A 26134-nucleotide genomic window follows, 5' to 3' on the forward strand; every position below is an offset into this window, starting at 1 on the left:
AGAAAATACAGTCTATCATACAGGAAGTGACATCAGTGCAGGTAACAGTGTAAAGTAAGAAAGGTGGAGGCTATCATATAGGAAGTGATATCAGTGCAGGCAGCAATATGAAGAAAGAGGAAGTCAAACTTAAAGTATTTTGGAAACCCATTTCTGGGCCACTCTTCAAAATCCATGAGTCTCTTTTAACTGCAGCATGCTTAGCGGTCCTTTTTCTGTCTCTCAGTTTCTGTCTTTCTCTCTCTCTCTCACACTCTCCTAAAGCCTCAGAGTCCCCGCAAGCTGCAGCCAACACATCCCTTTAGCACAGTATTCTCAGAATGGGTTGAAACTGGAGGCCAGGGCTCCACTTCTGGGCACAGCCTGCAGGGGCTTAGGTGTAGAATTGGACGAGTTACTTTGACAAGAAGCTAGGGCATCAAACACACTTTTATTGGGAGGTACAACCTGTAGCATGCTGTCCAGGTCCATGATCAGCTGTGGACGGTGACATGGTGGGAGAGGAGCAGAAGGACCTGGCAGGAACTGCCAGTAAGAAGGGCTGACAAAGGAAGGGGCCCTGTAGCTGTAGTATGGTAGACTGCTGAACTGGAAGAAAGGCCCACCAGGAAACCTGTGACTGGGAGGAGCTACAACATTGGGTGGAGTGTACTTTGTGTAGGAAGTGGGCAACTCCCAAGGTAGTGGTGCTTTCTTAGTATACTGTTCAGCACTGTGGTTGCTTTCAGCATCAGAGTCAGAGCTGGAACTGTCATCATCATCATCATCTTCAGGGCATGCTCTTTTTGTTCCCTGCCTGTATACTGGCTTTTGCCTGCTAATATCACCTGTATCAGATCCAGAAGAAGAGGTAGCTGGACTGGCTGATGAACTACTGGAAGCCACCTGGTAAGGCAGAGCATGGCTCCCTGCACTATTGCTTCCCATGTATGGATAGGGAATCACCAGATTAGGTTTGTAGAAAGGCTCCGACATTCCATGGTGATAAAATGGTCCTATGTTGCCATGATGCTCAAATTGCCTCATAGGAAGAGGCTCTGGATTTGGAGGTAAGGCATCTTGAGGTGCTGACTTTTTCTGAGCATCCTCTGTGCTCTGTAAGTTCTGTAGCAATGCATCAATGGCAAATGACGTCTCCAGTTTACCTCCACTGGTACCTATGTCTTTATCTTCATTGTCAGAAGTGGACCTTGAAGACACGGCACCAGACAGTTCTTGTGTGCCAGTTGCTGGAGGAGGCACCTCCTGTGGCGCTCTGACAGAGTTTCTGTCATTCAAGATGTAGGGAGTCAGGTCTTGAGCAAAGTCACACTTTTGCCTGGAAACAGCTGTATTCTGAAGTCTCAGTGCCTCCTGTGGAATGCGGCTTACATCTACTGTCCAGTAATTGCCTTTTGCTTGTGGCTTTCCTGGATCTTTCAGGACCTAGGATTAAAAAGATCTATGTTAGTATATGTAGAGCTAAAAAGATTCACAGTACTATTATAAAGGGATGCAGTCTAAGACAATGCACACAAATATAAAAGCTTTAATAAAGTAATGCTAACCATATTTTAAATAATAATCTTGAAGCCCAACAAGGTGGCTATCAGATATAAACTATACACAGTACTAGGCAATAAAGTTGCATACTCTAAGAACAGAAGCAGAAGAGGGGAAGGTGAAGGGGGTGGATTAATACAGTATCATGACACAGTTCTTGGAAGAAGGTTTACATTTGGCAGTGGTAAACAGCATAGCCATTTCTTGCTTATTAAGTCTGAAAAGGAGCTCAGCACAAAGTGTGCAGCTGCTTCATCAGTTTCATTGTGCAATATATTAATTTGTATGTTTTGAGACATTTATATCCATCCCCATGGCCCAGAGGAATGAACCGGCTCTCTCTACAGGCTCACCCAGGTTTGATTAGTGGCACAGGCACTGCAGCGGACAGGATGAGGAGGATGGGAGGGTGCAGGTGTTGCCAGGTCCCCATCCAGGAAAGGCGGGTAAGTGTGTGTGTGCATGCACACATGTAAGTTTGCATGTATATTTATATACTTACATAGCACATCACTGTTCCAGTTGACATTATTTGCTCTATCATCTATAAAGTTGTTCTAACACTTTATATGGCCCTACAAAACGTATGACCTGCCTGATTCATCCCTCTCATTCTATATTCCCCGTTTTCTCAGTTTCTGGGGAAGGGATGCATTCCTAGAGTGAGGCTTAAAATCATTTGACTCTGGATTTCTCTAATTTTTGTTAAGTTATTTTCCTCTTAAAATAACCCATGTTCCACCTGCAATGTGCATACCTGCCTTACCAGCCTACCTGGTGCATACAATGCTTCCTGTTACTCTTCATCATTTTTATGTTTAAGTTTTCCATGACAAAAACTCTATATTTTATTCTTACATCACTGGAATCATCAACATAATAGCTTATTTTACACAATAATAGCATGTCAAATGCTGTTTATATTTCCATTACAATTTCCACTGCAGCTAATATTTTGCAACACTCATACCATGCTTTCTTGTCTTCTTTATTCTCTTTTACGATGCTTATTTTGTTTATTCTTGTTTTTCTGTTTTGTGGACTAATTATTTTAGTTACATATTTTTTTGTTTGTAACTAGCTCTTTGATGCAACACTTTCATTGTTCTCTTTGGAATGGAAGGGATGGACTGCTGTCAAGTTTGAAGTTGTACAGTCTACACAGACCTTAACAGTTGCAACAAAAATTGGTCACACAAAATGCCAGAATGAAATAAAAGTGAAAATCATCATTTTTGTGACGTAAAACAAAATAAACCAAGCAAATAAAAAAAACACACACACACATTACAAGAAGTTAAAGATGCGGGAAGAAATTGTATTTCCATCAAGTGATTCTAGCCATTCATTTTCTAAACAACTTGCCCTAGTTAGGGTTGTGATTTTAACAAGTGAAACAGGAAAGGTGAGACTTCTCTATCCTGAGAAACACTTTGTTGCTCATCCTGTGGGATGCCATGGTATTCCCAGCAAGCTGAGAGATATGCCCCAGCTCTGACGGTTGTCCTTGATGGCAATGAGTGGTGCAACTTACATAGGTTCATAGGTTCATAGATTCATACTAGGCTATCTGCCCTAGGGCATTTATAAGCCTAGCCAGAGTATGTTTGGCTTTTGCCACCCATTTTAAATTAATTTTGCTATGCCCTTTTTCGAGGTTAGTATACTGTGCCTCTGTCTAACAGTGACACAGAAGTGATACCCGGGGTAAACCTATGATCTCCCATCCACTCATCAAGATTCCTCTTGAAGAGAGTCAATGAGGGACTCTGCCTAACCTGGACTGGGATTTTATTCCATAGTGAAGGGAGCCTCTGGGTTATGAATCTGTCCCTCCAGCATGTCCTATTTATTTCAGTGCTGAGGTTCAAGTCTCTCGAGCGTGTAGCTCGATGGGATTTGGATTTTTTGAGGTGCAGCATGTCCCTTAATTCCGGGTTGGACATGGCCTTATACGTCAGGCACAGGTCACCTCTGAGCAGGCGGTATGCCACTGAGTAGAGCTGGAGTTTCTTTAACCGGGCAGCATATGGCATCTGTTTGAGCCCTATGATCCTCTTGGTGAGGTACTTTTGGGGTCTTTCCAGTTGCTGCAGGTGTTTGGTAAGGTACATCCCAAAAGGGGCATTGTACTCGATTATGGGCCTGATAAGGGATGAGTAAAGAGGCACGATGACCTCCCCTAATCTAGATGTGAATCCCTTCATGATTAGGTGGGCTATATAAAATGTTTTTCTAACCACTTTGGCCACGTGGTTGTCAAATGAGAGATTGCTATCAACTTGGGTCCCCAGGTCCCTAATGACTTCTTCTGTACTTAATGGATTACCACCTATGTGGTAATTTGTGGGCACTTTGTTTTTGCCAAAGGGGATGACTATACACTTTTTGGCATTTAGCTTGAGGCCATGGCTCTGGCACCAGTTGTCTGTTTCTATGAGGCCCTTTTGGAGGATGCTTGTGTCAGCTGGAGAGTTGATTATGGCGCCCAGTTTGCAGTCATCTGCGAACTTGGTCAGCCACAGTCCTTCCGTGTTGGCTTGTACCTCCGAGAAATATATACCAAACAAGAGAGGTCCCAGGACTGAGCCTTGTGGGACGCCACTTGTAACTGATTTGGAGTCTGACATGGCTCCAGCAATTTGTGGGTTCTGTCCTTGAGCCAGTTTGCAACCCATCTAGTGACATAGGGGTTTATATTTAAGCTGGTGAGCTTATCTATAATGCCTGAGTGGGGTATTGTATCGAAGGCTTTTGCGAGGTCCAGATAGGCTGTGTGGACCACCTTCCCTTCGTCAATGGCCTTGGTGACTGTTTCAAAGAAGTCAACCAGGTTTAAGAGGCAGGATCTGCCCTTAACAAAGCCAAACTGGGTAGGATCCAGTGTCTGTAGGTTCCCAATATCTTTATTTATGAGGTCCATGATGATCCTTTCCATAGCTTTGCAGACCAAGCTAGTCAGGCTTATGGGGCGACAGTTTCCAGGGTCCGTTGAGGCACCACCTTTGTGGAGAGGGACCACTGTTGCTGTACGCCACTCTTTGGGTACATATCCTGTAGTAAGGCTGAGATTGAACAGTAGTTTTATGTTTGGGTTTAGCTCTTCTTGGAGTTCATGTAGGACGCAGCCTGGGACACCGTCTGGTCCCATTGATGCTGTGTTTTTCGCTTTGGAGAGGGCAGCTCCCACCTGAGCATCTGAGATGTCGGGGGGGCAGCACTCTGCTGGGATACATATTTGCCCTTTTGGTGGGGAGGGGGAGAGAAGTTTGCGCTGAACCTGTCAGCTAGGATGTTGGCAATGTCTGTGGGATCAGTGTATTTTTTGTCATTTTGGACTAATTCTGAGCATATCTGGGAATTCCCACCCAGGTTCCTAACATAACTAAAGAAAGCCTTGTGATTATCTTTAGTGTCCTGTGCAATTTTTCTCTCGAAGCTGGCCTTTGACGATTTTATGAGTGCCCTTAGTTTTTTGCTAATACTGATCAGAGATGCCTTCCCTTTTTGGGATTTTGCTCTATCATGTAGTAGCTTCCTCCTTCTATTGTATAGTTTGTTTATGGCTGGGGTCCACCAGACAGGTCGTCTGCCTTTGGAGGATTGGGTCTTGGTTTTATTTGGGATTGCATGATCCATGCATTCCTGAAGGTGTTCATAGAATGCATTTATAAAGGATTCTGTGGTCTGGGCCATATTTTCCACAGGCCCGGGGGTTTTGAAGGATTCCACCTCGGTTTTGAGGAGTGTGAAATTTGCTTTAGAGAAGTTTTTCACTGTGGTTTTCTGGGCAGGGGTTGGGGTCGGGATGTGAATATCCAGTGAGATCAGTTTATGGTCTGATCTTACCAGTGAGGGATACACTTCTGGTCTGGAGCATAGAGTCCCCATGTTGGTGATAATCAGGTCCAGTATGTTTTCCCCTCTTGTGGGAGTGGTAACAAGTTGTTCCATAGCATTTGAGTTTATGAATTCTAGGAACCTTTGGGCAAGGGTGTTGGAGCTAGAGTAATGCTCCCAATCTATGTTTGGGTAGTTGAAGTCGCCCAATATAATGGTGTTCAGAGAGACCTTCATATTTTCCAGTGTTCTCAGGAAGGCCGAGTGGGGTTCCTGGGTTTGGGAGGGTGGTCTGTAGCAGGCTATAAACTGGAAGGCAGTTTTACCCACTGTTAGTTGCACATGGATAGTCTCTGATGCTTCGTGCTTTGCCACCAACCTGGAGGTGTGGGTATCTTTGATGAATATCGATACTCCCCCTCCTTTTGTGGTTCGGTCCAAGTTTTGGGGCCAAAAAGCATGGTATGAGGTATAACCTGGTAGTGCTGGGGTGCTCTTGGGAGTCCTGAACCAGGTTTTTGTTACTGCACAGATATCGATGTTCTCCATGCTAAGGAGAGTTTCGAGTGCATGCATCTTGAGGTTTAGACTTCTAGCGTTGAGTAGCATTACTCTTAGTTTCTTATCCCTTGTGATACCTATGGAGGTGGGTTTGTCTTTTGAGCCTTGCCTAAAAAGGCACTATGGGGGTAGCAAGAGCCTTTGCCAATATCCGAAAGCCCAGGGTGACAGGTGCAAGCTGTCCCTAGCAAAGCATCGTGGCTTGTCGTGCATATCATCCCAAGCTGACAGGCATTGGATCCCCTTTGAATGACACCAATACTTAAGCCAATTGTTGAAATTGATCATCTTGTCTTCATATTGTGGCATCATTCTTGGTGAGGGTAAGATGCTACTCAAGGTCAGGGTCATACCAGCCTGGGCTACATGCTCAGAGAGCTCCTCTATGTCTCTTTTCATGTAGTCCAGGGAGGTACGTCTCAGGTCATTCACACCAGCATGGACAATGACTGAGTCATATTTGTACTTGCCTTGGAGTGACCTGAGTGCTTGTGTTATGTGGCGGATCCTAGCGCCAGACAGGCTGCTCACCGTGACCTTCTCCTTGTTCAGCCTGGTGAGCGGGACGTCAGTGTGCCTGACGATAGAGTCACCTATTACAAGTGTATCAGGTGTGTTGTTTAGCCTTAAGGGCTGTGACTGTTCGGCACACTGGCTTTGTGAGATATGTGTTGCACGTGTTTTGTTTTGGGGTAGCGGTTGCTTGGGTGTCTGCTTTGGAGGTCTCTGCTGCTTAGGCAGATCTTTATTTTAGAGCCTCCAAGTATGTTTTTGTGTGATTATGTGTTTGGTTTGCTGTCGTGGTAGGTCTATGTGAGACTGGAATTGTAGTGAGTGTGGTTTCCTTCTCCTCCTGGCTGGTTATGCCAGTACTGAGTTGAGAGAGCGTAGCCTCCAGTTTGGCTATATGGTTGCATCTCTCACATGTGTTGGAATTTGTTGGGAGGAGGAGAGGGTTGTCTGTGTACATGAGGCAGTTGTAACATTGCCTCAAGATTCCCATATTCATCAGCTGGACCGGAGAGGAGATTGACAACTGACCTTTGGACATGCTAGAATAATATTGGGAATTCCTTTATAATTGAAAACAAGGGCCAATGGGGAGCGAGGGTGTAGTGCTTTTAATTTTTAGTGCTGACTTATAATTGCTTTAGTGAGCAAGTGCCAGGTAACAAGTGCAATGTGTTACAGGTAACTTAAATGCAAAAACGACAAACAGTAACTTTCTTTCAAGCGAAGCAAGGAAATAAGTACAGTAAGCAATGCAGCTATCACTAGGGATCCACAGAAGCGCTGAGAAGCCGCGTTTAGGTGGAATTAGCGTTCCAGGGAAATAACAAGCATACAAACAAAGCTAGATTCAGCAGGCCTGGATCTAGTCTATGCTACAGCAAACAAGGTGTACCAATTTCAGTAAGATACAGTTCAAATATTCAGGCACTATAAACCTCTAACCAGAAATTCCCAGCTCAGAAGGGCAGAGTCCAGCCTCTCCTCCCACAAGAGTGCAGACCACGAACCTTCTTAACGTAAAATAACTGGCCTGAAGCCCAAGTGCTTAAACCAGAGCTAATACACTTTAAGAATAACAGACACTGATCTCTCAATCAGCAGTTCCCAACTTAGAAGGATGAACGCTACCTGTCCTGCCACCACAGTGCATGCCACAAACCTTCCTAATGTAGAACAACTGGTCTGAAGCCCAAGTGCTTAATCCAAAAGACTTAGAATGATAGCTACACTTTAACCAAGTTACTACCAAGCAGTAATAAATACAACTGAATACTTTAAATAATGCCTGGATTAGTGCTCAAGTTATACAAACAAAGCTAGATTCAGCAGGCCTGGATCTAGTCTATGCTACAGCAAACAAGGTGTACCAATTTCAGTAAGAAGAAATTCAGATATGCATGCACTATAAGCCTTCAACCAGAAATTCCCAGCTCATAAGGGCAGAGTCCAGCCTCTCCTCCCACAAGAGTGCAGACCACGAAACCCTCTTAATGTAAAATAACTGGCCTGAAAGCCCAAGTGCTTAAACCAGAATTAATATACTTTTAGAATAACAGACACTGAGCCCTCAATCAGCAGTTCCCAACTTAGAGGGATGTAAGCTACCTGTTCTGCCACTACAGTGCAGACCACAAACCCTCTCAATGTAAAACAACTGGTCTGAAGCCCAAGTGTTTAAACTAAAAGGCTTAGAATGAGTTACACCAAGCAGTAATAAATACAATTGAGAACGTTTAAGATGACGCAAAAGCAAAATAAAGTAGGAAGAAACACAAGTACAGTAAAAGCAGAAGATTTTTTTTTTTTTTTTTATCCAAACTGATTTCAGTTGTACTTCCTCATGGATTCCTAAGTTCTTAACTATCATGGAGAACAAACATGGCTGCTTTGTGAAAGGAGCAGAATTCCTGTCACTTAAATCTGCAAACTCATAATCTTAGTCACTACCCAATGCTCATGGTCAGGTATGGATGGGGGCATACAGACATACACTGACAGACAGACAGACTCATCCAGTGACTCTCCAAGTAAATGGGAAGGTCAGATCAATGCAACTGCAAGCTGCAGGAAGGTCTATTGTTTGCATGTTTGTACATGTAATGTACCTCTTATTCAGTGGATCATTTTGATTTTGGTACACATTTTAATGTTTTTTTCACTGCTCCAATTTACTCTTTGGTAACTCTGATCTGTGCTCTTTCATTGTCTCTGTTGTACAGCCAATGAGAGATGAGATTAATGTCAAAATGGAGTGAGCTGACTCACTTCAGGTCTGGTCCACTGAACAGACCGGTAGAACAGTGCAGTTATATAAGATCAGGCTTCTTTTAAATGTAGTTTGTTAGACAAACATACAGTACTCTCTTTGCATTTTACATAAGTCTTGAAATGCAGCCATAGGTTTTCATGTTTTGCATGTAGTTTCAATGAATGCACTTTCAAACAGTGAAAATAACCTTCAGTCAAGAATACTGATAAGAATAAAATGTGCTAACAGACTGTGAAGTACACTGAAACAAACAGATCGTGTTTAAACGGTACCAGGCTTTGGAACCAAGGTTAAAGATACATGTAGAAATTTACAGGGTTTTGGTATTAGTTAGTTAGTTAGTTACTTCATTTGGACTGATATGCAAAAAGTCTTTGCAGTGTAGTCCTCATAAGTTCGGTACAGACACCCGGGACTGATTACAGAAGTCAGATCAAACATCCAGCAGTCCAGAATATTATTTATATTACTCAGGAGGAAAGGGATATGAGTACAGAAGCTGCAGACATAATAATTCAGTCTACTTCTGTTTATCAGCACTGTTATTGCAGACCGTAAGATTTGATTTGGATACTATTGACACCTACTTCCACTGTACATGATAAAACATTCTTAACTGAACTACAGTGTATGCAGACTTTTATTCTGAAAGGTACAAAAAGATTTGGCACATAAAGGAGAGACTGGCAGCTATTCAGCACAGTTCTGGGTAATTAAAATATAAAGACATTCATTCCAGCCTCATCCCAGATTATTCCAGTTATTTCCAGTTCATTCCAGTATTCTACAAAAAAAAAAAAAAAACAATAGTATACTGGGCTTCTAGGTACCTGTGCTATTGCCCCATTTTTCTAGCTGCACAATTCTATTGGTCTGTTCAGTGCAGCTAGAAAAATGGGGCAATAGCACTGCAGATGTAAATTTGGTCCATTTCCTAGCTTCATTTCCCTGGCTGCGCTGTTATTGTTCCATTCAGCACACTGCAGCAAGAAGCCCTAAACTCTGGCACTGTAAGCCATTTGTGACTCATAGGACTATAGCTGCTTGCTACAAGTGCTATAGCCACAGTCCTATAGTCCTTTAAGTTCAGAAGACTTTGTTGTGTCTTGTATGAGAAGATGCTCCTCTTTTCAGTTATCTACTATAATTTTTTTAAGGCCAGTGCTAAATTTTTTAACATTCAGAAGATAAGAGGTATGTTTGTGCATATAAACCTAACAGCTGTTCAGAGAACTCAGCCTTACAGACTGAGTACAGCATTAGCAGGGTACCCCCTACAAATGCTGTAGTTTGACTGGGAGACATCATATATGCCTGAACAGAACAATGCTCACAAGTTTACTTTGTATCAGATCACATGTATATTTGATACTAGATCGCTTTGGGTCAAAAGTCAATAAACAGCTATTCAGTTTTGGCTGCAGAATTGAAATTGTGCCCTATAAGAGATATCTGCACCATTGTGCTCAAAACTCATCTAGAAGCTGATGATTTCCAGGAACTTATTACCAAGAAGGTGAATAGTTTATGAACAGTACAGTGAGCTAGTTATTGCATCCACTTGACTGTTTAGAGGTACAATATAGTCAGATATATTGCCTGCCTTAACCATAGCATTGTAGAGATATACAGGTAATTAAAATATTACAGATATATACAGAGTAAAAAGAAGTCTAGTGAGTGTTGAATATGTTATTTTATTTATTGTATTTGACTGGGTTGGTCCAACTGAGCTAGAAGCCTAGTTTCAGTGGAGACCTGAGGAGAAAAGATCCAGGAAATTACAGAGAATAAAAAATAACATAGCACACTTTATATCCTTTATAAACGCATTCTATGAACACCTTCAGGAATGCATGGATCATGCAATCCCAAATAAAACCAAGACCCAATCTTCCAAAGGCAGAAGTCCTGTCTGGTGGACCCCAGCCATAAACAAACTATACAATAGAAGGAGGAAGCTACTACATGAGAGAGCAAAATCCCAAAAAGGGAAGGCATCTCTGATCAGTATTAGCAAAAAACTACGGGCACTCATAAAATCGTCTAAGGCCAGCTTCGAGAGAAAAATTGCACAGGACACTAAGTATAATCACAAGGCTTTCTTTAGTTGTTAGGAACCTGGGTGGGAATTCCCAGATATGCTCAGAATTAGTCCAAAATGACAAAAAATACACCGAACCCACAGACATTGCCAACATCCTAGCTGACAGGTTCAGCGCAAACTTCTCACCCCCCTCCCCACCAAAAGGGCAAATATCTATCCCAGCAGAGTGCTGCCCCCTGACATCTCAGATGCTCAGGTAAGAGCCGCCCTCTCCAAAGCAAAAAAACACAGCATCAATGGGACCAGACGGTGTCCCGGGCTGCGTCCTACATGAACTCCAAGAAGAGCTAAACCCAAACATAAAACTACTGTTCAATCTCAGCCTTACCCAAAGAGTGGCGTACAGCAACAGTGGTCCCTCTCCACAAAGGTGGTGCCTCAACGGATCCTGGAAACTATCGCCCCATAAGCCTGACTAGCTTGGTCTGCAAAGCTATGGAAAGGATCATCATGAACCTCATAAATAAAGATATTGGGGACTTACAGACACTGGATCCTACCCAGTTCAGCTTTCTTAAGGGCAAATCCTGCCTCTTAAACCTGGTCGATTTCTTTGAAACAGTCACCAAGGCCATTGACGAGGGGAAGGTGGTCCACACAGCCTACCTGGACCTCGCAAAAGCCTTCGATACAACACCCCACTCGGGCATTATAGATAAGGTCACCAGCTTAAATATAAACCCCTATGTCACTAGATGGGTTGCAAACTGGCTCAAGGACAGAACCCACATGGTTAGAATTGCTTGAGCCATGTAGACTCCAAACCAGTTACAAATGGTGTCCTACAAGGCTCAGTCCTGGGACCTCTCTTGTTCGGTATATATTTCTCGGAGGTACAGGCCAACATGGAAGGACTGTGGCTGACCAAGTTCGCAGATGACTGCAAACTGGGCACCATAATCGACTCTCCAGCCGGCACAAGCATCCTCCAAAAGGGCCTCATAGAAACAGACAACTGGTGCCAGAGCCATGGTCTCAAGCTAAATGGCAAAAAGTGTATAGTCATCCCCTTTGGCAAAAACAAAGTGCCCACAAATTACCACATAGGTGGTAATCCATTAAGTACAGAAGATGTAATTAGGGACATGGGGACCCAAGTTGATAGCAATCTCTCATTTGACAACCACGTGGCCAAAGTGGTTAGAAAAACATTTTGTATAGCCCACCTAATCATGAAGGGATTCACATCTAGATCAGGGGAGGTCATCGTGCCTCTTTACTCATCCCTCATCAGGCCCATAATTGAGTACAATGCCCCTTTTGGGATGTACCTTACCAGACACCTGCAGCAACTGGAAAGACCCCAAAAGTACCTCACCAAGAGGATCATAGGGCTCAAACAGATGCCATATGCTGCCCGGTTAAAGAAACTCCAGCTCTACTCAGTGGCATACCGCCTGCTCAGAAGCGATCTGTGCCTGACGTATAAAGCCATGTCCAACCCAGAATTAATGGACATGTTGCACCTCAGAAAATCCAAATCCCATCGAGCTACGCACTTGAGAGACTTGAACCTCAGCACTGAAAGAAATAGGACATGCTGGAGGGACAGATTCATAACCCAGAGGCTCCCTTCATTCTGGAATAAAATCTCAGTCCAGGTTAGGCAGAGTCCCTCATTGACTCTCTTCAAGAGGAATCTTGATGAGTGGATGGGAGATTGTAGATTTACTCCTGGTATCACTTCTGTGTCACTGTTAGACAGAGGCACAGTATACTAACCTCGAAAAAGGGCATAGCAAAATTAATTTAAAATGGGTGGCGAAAGCCAAACATACTCTGGCTAGGCTTATAAATGCCCTAGGGCAGATAGCCTAGTATGAACCTATGAACACAGAAAAACACACTTTAAGTTATACAAAGTAGTTAAAAATATAATAACAATAACAAGTAAACCAAGGAATATGCACAAAAAGTTAAGCAAAAACAGTTACAATAAACAAATAGAATGAGATCAATTTGACAGAATCTGGCACTTTCAAACATGCACAATATGTATTTTTTAGTTGTAGTGGATACATAGTAGTCACAGTACTACATAAGTATATCCACTTAGCGTTGTGAGAAAGGCAGAGTCATAAGAAAGGTAGCCATAAAGTTATTAGAGAGGAAGAGAAATAAGTTAAAGGAAGAAAGAAATGGACAGAGAGATGGGACAGTTCATGCAGGCTGCTATTTTCATGAATTGGGAAGATAAAAATAACACTGAATAAATATGAGGTAAGAGAAGAGTAAATTGGGTGCAGTTTTAGGGAAATGTGAGTCTGAAGTATTACTGGAAAGGTAGGAATAGAAAGGAAATTATGAAATTAGAAGAATGTGGGCGAAAGCAGTTGGTAGAGACAGAAAAGGTATAAATGTCTGCATTCCATTTAAGTCTAGTCTCATGATTCTGTTTGTCTGATCTTTAAGTGCCAGACATATCCCCCCTACATTGCACCCATTTACCTTAGTATCTTATTTGCTAAAATTTGTAACAGAGACTGACCTTGCACATTTATTTTAAATGATTGATCTATTGGTTATAGTGTGGTGTGTGTGTGTGTGTGTGTGTGTGTGTGTGTGTGTGTGTGTGTGTGTGTGTGTGTGTGTGTGTGTGTGTGTGTGTGTGTGTGTGTGTGTGTGTGTGTGTGTGTGTGTGTGCGTGTGTGTGCGTGTGTGTGTGTCTGTGTGTGTGTATGTATGCACACATATATACAGGTCTACTTCTAAAATTTGAAGTTTCAAAACTTCAAATTTCTTATGGGCGAGACCATAAGATCGAAGTTTTCAAACTTTGAACACTTTAAATGGAGATCGATGTACAGCACATAATGCTATACTTACCATTTTCCTCGCTGTAGTGTGATCTAAGAGTTGGTATATTTAATTAGCAGTGGGTGTGAGGGCTGCAGGGGAGCAAGCCCCCTGCAAAAATGGAAAAAATGATTTCCTTGATTGTATTTTTTTATTTAAATTTCGCAGTTTCCAAACTGTGTGTGTTTATGTGTGTGTGTGTGTGTGTGTGTGTGTGTGTGTGTACAGATATATATATATATATATATATATATATATATATATATATATATATATATATGTGTGTGTGTGTCTTATGACTTTTTCCTGCTCTGTATCAATTTTTCAGAATGTTCTGGTTAGTACATATAGCAACATTTGGAAATTTGGCCATATACCTGGGAATATGTGCAACTGTTCTGGTAAGAGAGTTGTATAAACTTGATATCTACCCGAACTAGCACCAACCAGGCAGACCTGATGTCAACTGAGCAAAAAACAAAAAACACACTCCCAAAACGTCCCCCACAAAAAAGTACTGCAATTAAATCCTAAAAACCTATTAAGTACTGCTAAAAATGACAGAGAAGTTAGTGACTAATACATTCTGCACACTATCCTCATAACCAGCAACTTAAGTTGCTTAATTATTTGAATGACTTAAGAAAAACATGTAGTTTCCAGATTGGTTATTTGTCCCGTGACTAGTCAAAGCTCACAGTGGCACTGACATCTACAATTGTCATGGGATACAGATTGGGTTAGAGATTAGCAAAGGGACAATGCTATCAATTAGAGCAGAAAATGGTTCATTCACATTTAGACAGACATCCCGGAAACAAGTAAAATCTTCAGAATACAAAGTAGACAATTACTTTGACCCGCAGTGTTAGTAATTATTTAACAGTAAACCCTTTTATTGATGTATTCAGCTACAAGACAATATTAAAAACACTACAGTTTAAACAAAGTTGTTTTTTTCTTTTTGTTTTGTTTATTTTAGCTTCAAAAATGTGCCTTACCTTTATGAAGCAGTCATTTGATGAGAGATTGTGCCTCACGGAGTCCTTCCAACCCTGATAGTTTCCACTGAAGAATGGGAATAAGGTACTAATCTCTTTTAAGATCTGAAAAAAAGCAATTAAATACTGTTTAATTATTTAATAATAACCGTGTTATAGGCAGCATTATACAAATTGTTCAAATGAAAACTGACACCAAGACTTTCTGAAACACCAATAGAAAAAAAACAAATATGTGTACATGGAAGCCCAATGCATGTAATAATGGCATAATAGGTTCATAGGTTGGTACTAGGCTATCAGTCCTAAGTCCTAAACAAGCCTAGCCATAACAATTCCCTGGCTATTTCTTCCCACAGTATTTACTTCCCTATCTCCCATCCAATCATCAAGGTTCCTTTTGAAGAGGGCCAAATAGGCGCTCAGCTTGACATGTTTGGGCAGTCTATTCCAGAGTCTGGGGAGTCCCTGGGTCAGGAACCTATAACTCCACCATATTTTGTTCATTGTGATGACAAGGTTTAGATCCCTGGAGTGTGTGTCTGTGGGATTGGGATTTCTTTAAGTGTAGCATGTCCAACAACTCTTGGTTTGACATGGCCTTGTTATAATAATAATTCATGTTTAACATAGCACTTGGCCGCTTGTTTACTCATCTACTTCCTAATTTTCTTAATTGTACCAGTGCGATCATACTATTTGGCAGCTGGGTGGGTGGACTGACAACCAATGCTCATTAGCAGCAGTACAAAGAACTGCCTGCTCACACCCTTGTTCTCCCCTCCCCCTTCCCTGTTTATTACCTTAAGACAATCCCAAAGTTAATAAATATTACCTGTGGCAGGCACCATTTTTAAAACTACAACCACCCTTGTCACTATCATATGTTCATTTATCAGTTAACTCTGTTAACTGATAGTTTCCAGCCCCCTCATACGAGCAACTAACAGGGTCTCTACCCGCTTCGCTCCCCACCCTGCCCCCTATTCCCTCCTGCCCCCAGTGGTCCCACCTTTATTGCACTCAAAGCCCTCCCATCTTTCCAATAGCTAACCACAGCGCTAACCCAACACTACCTCCTCCATCTTCCCACTACTATCACACCTCCTCAACTAACATGTACAAGCATACCTTACCTATGCTGACTGCATGCACTCTCCTTGCATATCTTACATCCTACCAAAGCTCCATCATTCCCCCACTCAACCACTACCACTGTACTACTACTCGCACCACCACTCATGTCTCACCCACACTCAGCTCCCCTCCCACCAGCTCAAGAACCATCCCTATGCACCCTCCGCATATTCTACCAACTATATTACTCAAGCATAAAGCATCCCTACAACTTAACATAGTAACCCTCCCACCATACCTATTATCGAGCACAATCATAAAGTTTCCCTTATAAACAAACACATTCAAAAACTGAGAAAACTAATAATCTCATGCATATCAAAACTAGCCCTAAGTAGAGACATCCACCCCAAACCTGGCCCTACCATATCCAACCCCAATCCTCATCAGACTAGAAACCACATCTCCCATATTACAGCCAATAGAAAGCCAAGTGACTTCCTTCTACTAAGCCTAAATATTAGAAGTATATCCAACAAAGTCCATGAACTCCATGCCACCATAGACTTGTACTCCCCAGATATAGTCATCCTGACAGAAACCTGGCTAAAACCTCACATTACCAGTGAGCAAATACTCCCTACAGGTTACAGCATACTAAGAGTAGACTGGCTAAACAAAAAAGGAGGTGGTGTAGCTATAATATTTAAACAGGATCCAGATCTTAAAATCATCAGCTCCACAAATAGGCAATGAAGAAATAATATATACCAACCTCAAAATAAACCAAAATAAAACCATCAACATAATTGGATGCTACTTCCCACCTGGCCAAAATATCCCTCCACTAGAAAACCTCCTCAGCTGGTCTACCCACCATCTCCCCCAAGAAACTATCATTTTAGGTGATTTCAATATTGACTGGCAATCCTGTTCTGGCAACAATCCAACCCATCATGTACACCTTCATGGCTTCACCCAACTAGTCCAGTCGCCAACCAGGATAAATAAAAACTCCAGCAAGCGCACTACCCTAGATTGGATACTAGTCAGTAAGAGCACCCAGTCATATATAACAGGCTGCTTATCAGATAGCCTCAGTGATCACTCCCCAACATTCCTACTCAAAAAATACCTATACCAAGCTAAACCTGTCATCTACCGTCAAATACATAAAAAACTAAACTTTAACCCACTCACATTCATCTCATCCCTCAAAGAATGTAACTGGCATCCTCTAAAGTACCTTAGTCTAGATGACGCAGTTGAATTTTTTAATACTACTTTCCTAAACATCCTTAATTACCATGCCCCCATAAGATTTTCCAGAACCAAAGCACAACCCTCCCCATGGCTACAGAAAACCACTAAGTCAGAAATGAAAAACAGGGATAAAGCCTGGGAGCACTGGCGCAAAACCAAAACCCCCTCAACTAGACAGAAATTCCTAGAACTATGCAACAGAGTCAAAAAAACGAATAAAACAGGACAAATTCCAATACTACCAGTCTGCCCTAGACTCCTCACAACACAGCCCCAAACAATTCTGGTCCTCCATAAACTCCATCCTCCACCTAGGTAAAGTCAGTACCCCTCCTCTTAACATCCCTCACTCCTCAGAAAATATTGCTACCTCATTCAACACACACTTCACCCAAACCATACTATCACTAGCTAAACAACACAACCCCCCTTCCCCTCCAACCCACACCTTCAACTAGTAATCTCCCCACTGCCTTCTCTTTTTCTCCTGTACCTACCTCCAACATAAAAACACTCTTAACTAAACTTAAACCCACCAAATTAGCAGCAGACAACCTCCCAAGTGAATACCTACAAATCGCAGCTGATGCTCTGGCCTACCCAGTATCCATCTTGACTAACCGATCTCTGTCAGAAAGTTACATTCCCACACTGTGGAAGGTATCACATATAATTCCCCTCCACAACAGCGGACCCTCCGCAGAACTAACCAATTACCACCCCATACCTATTCTCTCTCCACTCTCCAAAATACTAGAAAGATGCATACACTCTCAGGTCTCAGACTACCTCCTTACTAACAACCTCCTTTCCAGCATGGTTTCCGACCAAACCATAGCACCACCACTGCCTTACTCTCCTTTACTAACACTATCCTTCAGCATAAAAACAATGAATATCTCTCCACTGCTACTTTCCTAGACATATCTAATGCATTTGACATGGTCCCACACAAACAACTTATCTCTGTCCTCAATAACCTATCCGTCTCACAATCAGTCACCAACTGGTTTCAGAGTTAGCTGTCTGACTGCCAACAATCCTTTGTATGGCAGAATGACATATCTCCCCAACTACCTGTCTCCATAGGGGTTCCCCCAAGGATCCATCCTTGGACCCCTACTCTTCTCTGTTTACACCAATAATCTAGCCTCTGTCACCAAACATGGCACACTCATACAATACGCAGATGACTCAACCATCATCTGCTCAGCCCAGTCCCTACCAAAACTTCAAAAATGTCACACAGGAAGCCTTTTCCTCTGTTGAAACATGGTTATCCGAAGCCCAATTAATACTCAACCCAAACAAAACTAAACTACTCATCTTCCAACCCACCAAACATACTCAAAACAACTCTCACTTTAACATCACAGCAAAAGACAACACCACTATATACCCAACTGAACACACCAAATTGCTAGGAGTGGAAATAGACAATAAACTAAAATTTGACATTCACATATCCATGACCATAAAAAAGTCTACAAAAAACTAGGAGCGTTATACAGAAATAAGCAATTTTTCACCAAGGCAGCAAAGATTTCAATAGCAAATTCCCACCTTATCTCCACCCTACTTTATGCCTCTAAAATATATACCAACCTAAGGCAATGCTATCTAAACAAGCTAGAGACCTGCTACAACAAAATCGCCAAATTCACCACAGGGGCATCCTACCATAGTCACCACTGTCTCTCACTTGCTGAACTGAGCTGGCTTGAACTCCCTCACATCATTCAGTGGTATCAATTCTCACTCGCACACAAATTAGTAAACCATCCACAAAATGTCCCATCCCCCCAGAATCTACACCAACCCTATCACACCATCAGACCACTAAGATCCAGCAACAAAAATCACTTGCAGATCACTAAAGCCAATAACTCTGCTGGTGAAGCACTATTCTCTTGCGCCATAGCCAAATTATGGAACTCACTCCCACCCACAATTACCTCTGTACCATCATGCATCCACTTCAAAACTTTACTAAAAGCGCACCTAAAAACATGCTGGCTATGCCCTTGCAACTCCCACTCTAATATCATCCACCCCATCCAACCACTACCTTTCTTTCCACTCCACTAACTGCCTTGATTATAGCAAGCTCAGATGCTCATAAGCCTAGTACCCATTATACAGCAAGAACTTCTCATTGTAACATTTGTTAATGTCTGTTATGTACTTCATAGATAATGATTCTAGTTATCTACTGATGTACTATGTTCTTCATCTGTAAATATGCTGTAAGTAATTGCTATGTTAAATTGTTAATCACTATGTAATCCAATGTAACTACTGTCTGTTTATTTTAACTGTGGAGCTTTTCTCCCCTGGGCGTCCGCTGAAAATGGACCTACATCCAGTCGGACACTCCCGGTCAACAAATTTAAATAAATAAATAAAAATAAATACATTTTATTTTTTCCCTCAGACATTGTTGAAGACTATACCTAAACGTTCACTTAAAGTGCCCCCACAGCTATATTCACCTTTTCTATAACTCTTTAAAACAATTCTGTGCTACATTCAGAATCAGCATTTATACTGTTGCAAAATGCCCACACTCAAAAGAGTTTAACCAGTACGAAACTGTAGTATTGTATTTGGCTCGCAGCTTTTTCTTGTGTATTAACATTATTACATGTGCTGATTGCCTGCAATCGGATTGATGCAGGAGACATCCACATACTAGGAAAATGTTTACAACAAAAATATGGAATTTTTCTTCCTGGAATGTACTGTTGCCTTCCACTGTCTGGATTTTCACTCCAAAGGCACACATATCCAGGAGTGGATTATGTGGTTTATAAGGATTACAAAACAGCTCCCACCAGATCTGAAGATGTGTGTGTGTGTGTGTGTGTGTGTGTGTGTGTGTGTGTGTGTGTGTGTGTGTGTGTGTGTGTGTGTGTGTGTGTGTGTGTGTGTGTGTGTGTGTGTCTCTGGTTCTGAGGTGAAGATACTATCTCCCATGGTTAATAAAACAACAAAATAAATAAATAACTTACAGGATATTGGGTAATCTACAAGTGTAGTACCTCGCAGGATGCGCTGTAGCAAATCCCACCCCAAACATGCCTCCAGCCATGCGGAGGCAGCATCAGTATGAATATTCATTCAGTCATTCCAGCACCAATGTAGCAATGTAATATAATATAAGAAATTACATTCAAGACAATACATTGTCAGACCCGCAAGTAAAAAATATTGAGTATTTGACAAAGTCGAAACTATGTTTATTTACTGAGAAGCAGCATTTCAGTTTATTGACACAATTGGTGACAACGATTCAGTTTATTCTTGCATGTTGATTGTGTGGTAGTAGTGCTCTTTACAGTTATTCAGATGAATGAATCTTAGCATCTTGCTCTCTGTTGTTTGTAACAGGTGAGTGCTACTGTAAGAAGATTGTGTAATTATAGGCAGAGCATATTCTAATCTAAGTATTAGTATGTTAAGAGTAATTGCTCTACTACCCTCTGCATTGAGTAAATGGAAGGTTTTGTATTTGGCTTTAATATGGGACAGTACCTCACATGCATGGATTCAGTAATAACCAAGAGTAAAGTTCAGACTGGAGTCTATGGTAAATCCCATACAATTCTGAGAAGTAGTAGTTGGCAGTGCAATACTACATGGGTCAGTAATGGTAACATTGGACGCATTTCTGAGACGCTGTAGTGTACCAAATACCTTCTTACATTTCGGGTGATTAGAAGAACACTCCTGGCAGACATCAAAGACGGAAGTAATACTAATTTCACAGTCTTTAAAAACAGTCTGACTTGAATGGAGCCCATTTCTGTCATGGTATTAGACATCCTAAACATCTAGTAAATTTAAAAAAGAGGTGCTCTCTACCCAACTTGACGGTTTCAGACAAAGTGTTTGAAATGCTACAGTAGTTACGTGACCTAGTGTTTGGACAACTATCTTGATATGAGAAGCAAAACACCCATTTCCTTTTGAAAGTAATTTTTACTTTTTTATTCCAGTAATTTTATTTTTTATTTATTTTACATTTGTTGACCGGGCTAGTCTGGCTGGATACATGTCCATTTTCAGCAGAGGCCCGAGGAGAAAAGCTCCACTAATAAACTAAGTGACTAACAAATAACAAGTAAATAGTAATACAAAGGCAATTTAAACAAGAAATAAACAGCAGTACGGAATCATTATAACTTAAAATATTTACTATAGAAAGACTGCTAAAAAAGAATGAAGAAGGGAGAAAAATAGGAACAGGTGGGGAGTTTGTAAAAATTTAGAGATATTAGCCAGTTAGTAGCAGACATATTGTGATGAGTACTACTTTTAGGATAGAGATTTGCACGCAGGAAGTCAGGAACTAGGTAAGATACAAGGAGAGAAGACAGGTTACAGAGATAGAGGAGCGTAACATAAAAAGAGGAAGATAGGAGTAATAAACAGGCTGGTGGGTTGCTAGGTCTACTTCTTGGAGGGATAGAAGTAGTTAAATAGGGTAGGTAGAAGAGCAATGTAGGGTGTGGGAGAGAGTGATTGTTTCTTAAGCTCATGGGGAATTGTGAGTAAACACGCATCCTGTACAACAGAGAATTTCTAATCACCGGTAAAGTATCCATGATGTGACATGGAAATTAGCATGCCTGTCACTCTTCCTCGATATCGCCTGTCAATCATTAAGGGGATGCCCAAAGCTGCGCACAACTAACTGCGGGTACTACACTGGTAGATTACTGAATACTGAAGGCCTGTACAAACCTTCAGACTGTACAGGTCATCATGGGAAAAAATGACATTGCAGAGTACGTTGTTCTTCTAAAAAGGCTTGATAAGGCAGACAGTACAAACAGAAGCTGTACATCTTATTTATTTACCACAAAGGGTTACTTTCTATTGAAAAAAGCTAACATACTGGAACAAAAAGTGAACACTGGTGGTCTAAAATAATACTCTGTCTACCCCAACATAATTCTTTGGGTTATTCACATGTTCACTGATATGTCAATAAAAAAATTATAAACAGAGCTGGTATCCTCACACAATTAAACACCAGCAGAACTGTTGCTGACACTTAACTGTTAAGGAATAATAGAAAAAGTAGAAAATTATAAGTAGCTATAATGGCACCACATAACTTCTACTGTAACATGTAACATGATATATCAGCTGCACTCACATACTTGTGAATTTTGATACATAGGTGCCATACCTTACACATGACAAACTGATACAACTGATAACCTTACTTACCAATTACTGGCACTTACCTGTTAAAAAATTAAATTGCAACTAGTAAAATAAATATGCAGCAAAGAACACCATTAATGTGTCCAGTTTATGACTATGGCTAAGTATACAGAGAAATAAGGAAGCAAAGTGCATTGCAATCACTTATGGGTCAACTAAATATGCTGGTACAATACTGCTGATTAATTTATCTCCATTTATACCTGTCTTATTGAATTCATCTGGCAACCAACTAAATTCCTGCTTTTATGTACATATTCTGTATATATTACTGTAATCAAACCAACTAGATTCCTGCCTTTATGTATATATTCTATATAAATTACTGTAATCAAACCACCTAGATTCATGCTTTTACACACACACACACACATATCTCTCTCTCTCTCTCTCTCTCTCTCTATATATATATATATATATATATATATACTGTACATATTACTGTGATCAAACCAACTAAGTTCCTGCTTTGATGTATATATTCTGTAGACATTACTGTAATCGCTATGTGTAACACTGTTTCTACTTCTGTACCAATTAATGACTAATTTTACTCTGTATCCACATTCTTGTCTGAGCTTTTCTCTCCGGGCTCCCACTGAAAATAAGTTCTTTTAGGCCGAGTGGACTTTCCCCGGTATAAACAAATGCAATAAAATAAAGTAAATAAATAATCAGTCCAGAACATAACTTTATGACATTTATAGAGCGGTAGAGAAATGGGGCCTCCATTTCACAAAAATTATGAACAAAACATTTATATTTCTCATTGTAGCAAAGTTAGTACTTTGTCCTACTAATTTTAGCATAGTCACCTGTGGCAAGAACATGATGTAACCAAATAAGAATCATCATAACTATAGCCAAAAGTTTAGAAAAAAAATCAGTGTGGAGATGAAGCAGTTATGCCTTACCAAACCATTTCTTGAGGAACAAAAGCAACATACCACTAATGAACTGAAGTCAAAGACTGATTAACACTGGCCTTTACTATAACTCACTGATACTGTGGCCACATATACTTGACATACAGTATCAATGTATTTACTCTATTCTCTGCTGCAGAGTCTGTTATAAAAAGATTGAAATCTTCAAAAAGGCATAAAAACGAAGATGCTTCATACCTTATTGTATAAAACATAAATGAAAGCAATAAAATGCTACTGAATATACTTTAATGAAGGAATAAACAAATGTCAGTAAGAACTTTGGTCCAAGGTGGACTTCAGACAGTATTTATTGATTTTAAAAAAAGTCCTATTTTTAAATGTGCAGTTGAAATGGAGCCCAAATATCCAATAAATCTTCATGGTCTTGCTACATTTGCAGCAAGATGACCCAGTAAGTCGCTCTTTAACAGCTGAACACCCCTTTGTCCAGGAGCAATTACAGTCAGAGGGTCATCCATGCCATGGGTAATCTAAATAAACAAACAGGCATGCTGTTACTTTAAGCTCTGTCAGTTGGGAAAATGATAGCCAGGTTGGAATTTACAGTACTAGTGTTTAATTACACTTTCTCAAGTGACTTACTTTACACCTCACATTTGTGTTTGTGTATGGGGGGGTCATAATTCCTTACACCTTAGTGCATGCATTAAATGCAACTTCTGTACTCTGACAATAAGCACTGTTCAACCAGTAAAAAGTTCTGTGTTTGCATCTAAAACCATTTAGTCACACGTCTCAGCTTTCTGTCTGACACTTTGGAGACAAGAGTTGGAAAATGCAGGGACAAATGACAGAAAGCAGGGACAAAGATTACAAAACAGATCAGCTCAGGGCTCCTGCTGTTTTTGGATTTTTAAGAAGTTACAGGAGTCAGCAGATGACAGTTCTTGAAGTTAACAGATCTTTGTTTATTTGCCTGACAGAATGTAAAGTATTAGGTCTCTCTCTCTCACACACACAGACACACTGTGTGTGTGTGTGTGTGTGTGTGTGTGTGTGTGTGTGTGTGTGTGTGTGTGTGTGTGTGTGTGTGTGTGTGTGTGTGTGTGTGTAAACCCAATCACCACACACACATAAAAAAACAAACATACAAATATGCAGACAAGCACAGTTCAGCTCATCCCCAGGTCTACCAATGAAAACAAATGATCAGACTGACACTCCTGTTTAAGAATAAATACAATAATTGCAACACAGACAAAGGGATGAAGAAGGCACTGCCCTGCTTGGCAAATGTTTCCAGATTTGTCATTAATAACCCAGTAAGGTTTTTCTAGAAACTAAATATTTATGTTGCATTTTTACCTATACTGTTCTGGTACAGAATCTTTCCTGAAACAGCCCAAGCTGACTATTGCCTGCACAGCTGAACTAGCCCAGCTGACTATTGCCTGCACAATTCCACTTTACCCTCTAAACAAGTTGATTCCATATCTGACAAAACAGTGGGGGAAAAAATCTTCCCACATAGACATATATTTTTCACACAAATAAATATGTCAGTAATTTCATGAATTAGTTTCAAAGACCACAAAGTAATTCAGATATGAGCATTTATCAAACAGGGGTCACAAGTTAAAGATAACCCTTCAAAATAAACTAACCTAAAAATGTATTTATTTTTATTTATTTATTTATTTGCAGTTTGTTTGCCAGGATGGTCCATTGGGCCACCAGCAGCCCGTTTTCAATGGAGTCCTGGGGAGAAAAGCTCCAAAAATTAAAATGTTACAAGTTACAAGATTAAAAAATATGTAAGAATCACAAAATATGAGAGAATTTAAAAATACAAAGTTGAAAAAGTTGGCATTTGGAGGAGCAAAAATTAATACAATATAGTAAAAAAATTATTTACACCAAAATTAGGCTTTTTTTAGTTCCTGCAGTTTCTTACTGAGACTATGGGGGGCTATAAAATAAGTTCCAGACTGAATAAGTATAAACATTTGTAATGATGACAATAAAAAATAATTCTTATTGCACAAAGGTTTGGAGAGTTGTGTATCATAGTTTAAGAAAAAATACAAATTAAATAACTGTGAACATTTTATTTACCATACTTCCAGGTAGATGGATAAATCCAAGGCAGTAGAGATAATCACTAGTAAATGGTTTACTAGGTACCTGAACCATGTGTCCTTAGTATAAAGAAGAGAAAGTTGTACAGCCAAATCCATTAAATATCCTACATAAAAAGCTACAATAATGTTAAAAAATAAAATCCATTTTAAATGCTACCACCACATTGTGACATTGCAGAACCAATAATCGTACAAGTGTTCTTACCTGGGACAGTTTGAGTTTCTTCTCTGCACTGTTCTGAATCACCATAGCTATCATGGCGAGGTAGGAGTATGGAGGTTTGGGGTGTCTCTTATAGTTCTTTTTCTTGCCTGGCTTTCCTTCCTTCCCAAGCTCCCTGTCCCATTTTGGAGACCCACCGTTTTCTAGGCCTGGATGGCTGCTCTGCATACTGGTTACTGTTGGTTCTAAGGAAGTCCTTGCTGCCCTTTCATCCATCTGGCTTGCAGGCTGTAACTGCTTTGGGCTCATTTTTCCTCCTCCTCCTCCTGCTGTGTAGTCCACTGAAGACCTGTCCTGGGCTGCAGCATGTAGGTGTCCTACCCTTGCTTCCTCTGTCCCTCTGCAATCCTTTGGCAAGCTTCCCAGATATGGTTTCTCAAGGTGAAGGTTGGTCATGTCCTGAAAGGCTGGGAGGTAGCCCTGGTGATCCCCCTGCCTACTGATGGCCCATGGCTTTATCATGGTGATAGGCACTTGTTGTGCAGTCTTCCCTAACACACAAGACTGAATTCTCCTGAGAACTGACAGACAGGAGGCACCAGCAACCTGGGGTGCTATTTGTATAGGCAACAATTAACAGTTTCATGTTAATCCCAGAGTGTAATCAGGTTAAGTACAGAAAGAGTTGATCTCTTCTAACTTTTCTGTGAATGGGGTGAGATTCACAAGCGGGGGA

General features: G+C 40.9%; 1 protein-coding gene across 1 annotated transcript; it reads right to left on the reverse strand.

The window, feature by feature from the left end:
- Positions 1-315: 315 nt before the first annotated feature.
- FOXH1 (forkhead box H1) lies at positions 316-25920 on the reverse strand. Its single transcript, XM_044066306.1, has 3 exons — positions 25441-25920; positions 14630-14734; positions 316-1425 (listed from the first exon to the last, which is right to left on the reverse strand). Exons 1-3 carry the CDS (start codon positions 25918-25920, stop codon positions 316-318), a joined length of 1695 nt encoding a protein of 564 aa, XP_043922241.1.
- Between the last annotated feature and the right edge of the window lie 214 nt (positions 25921-26134).

The sequence above is a fragment of the Protopterus annectens genome, chromosome 3.part1, assembly GCF_019279795.1.
Source record: "Protopterus annectens isolate FY-2018-M chromosome 3.part1, PAN1.0, whole genome shotgun sequence".
Lineage (NCBI taxonomy): Eukaryota > Metazoa > Chordata > Ceratodontiformes > Protopteridae > Protopterus > Protopterus annectens.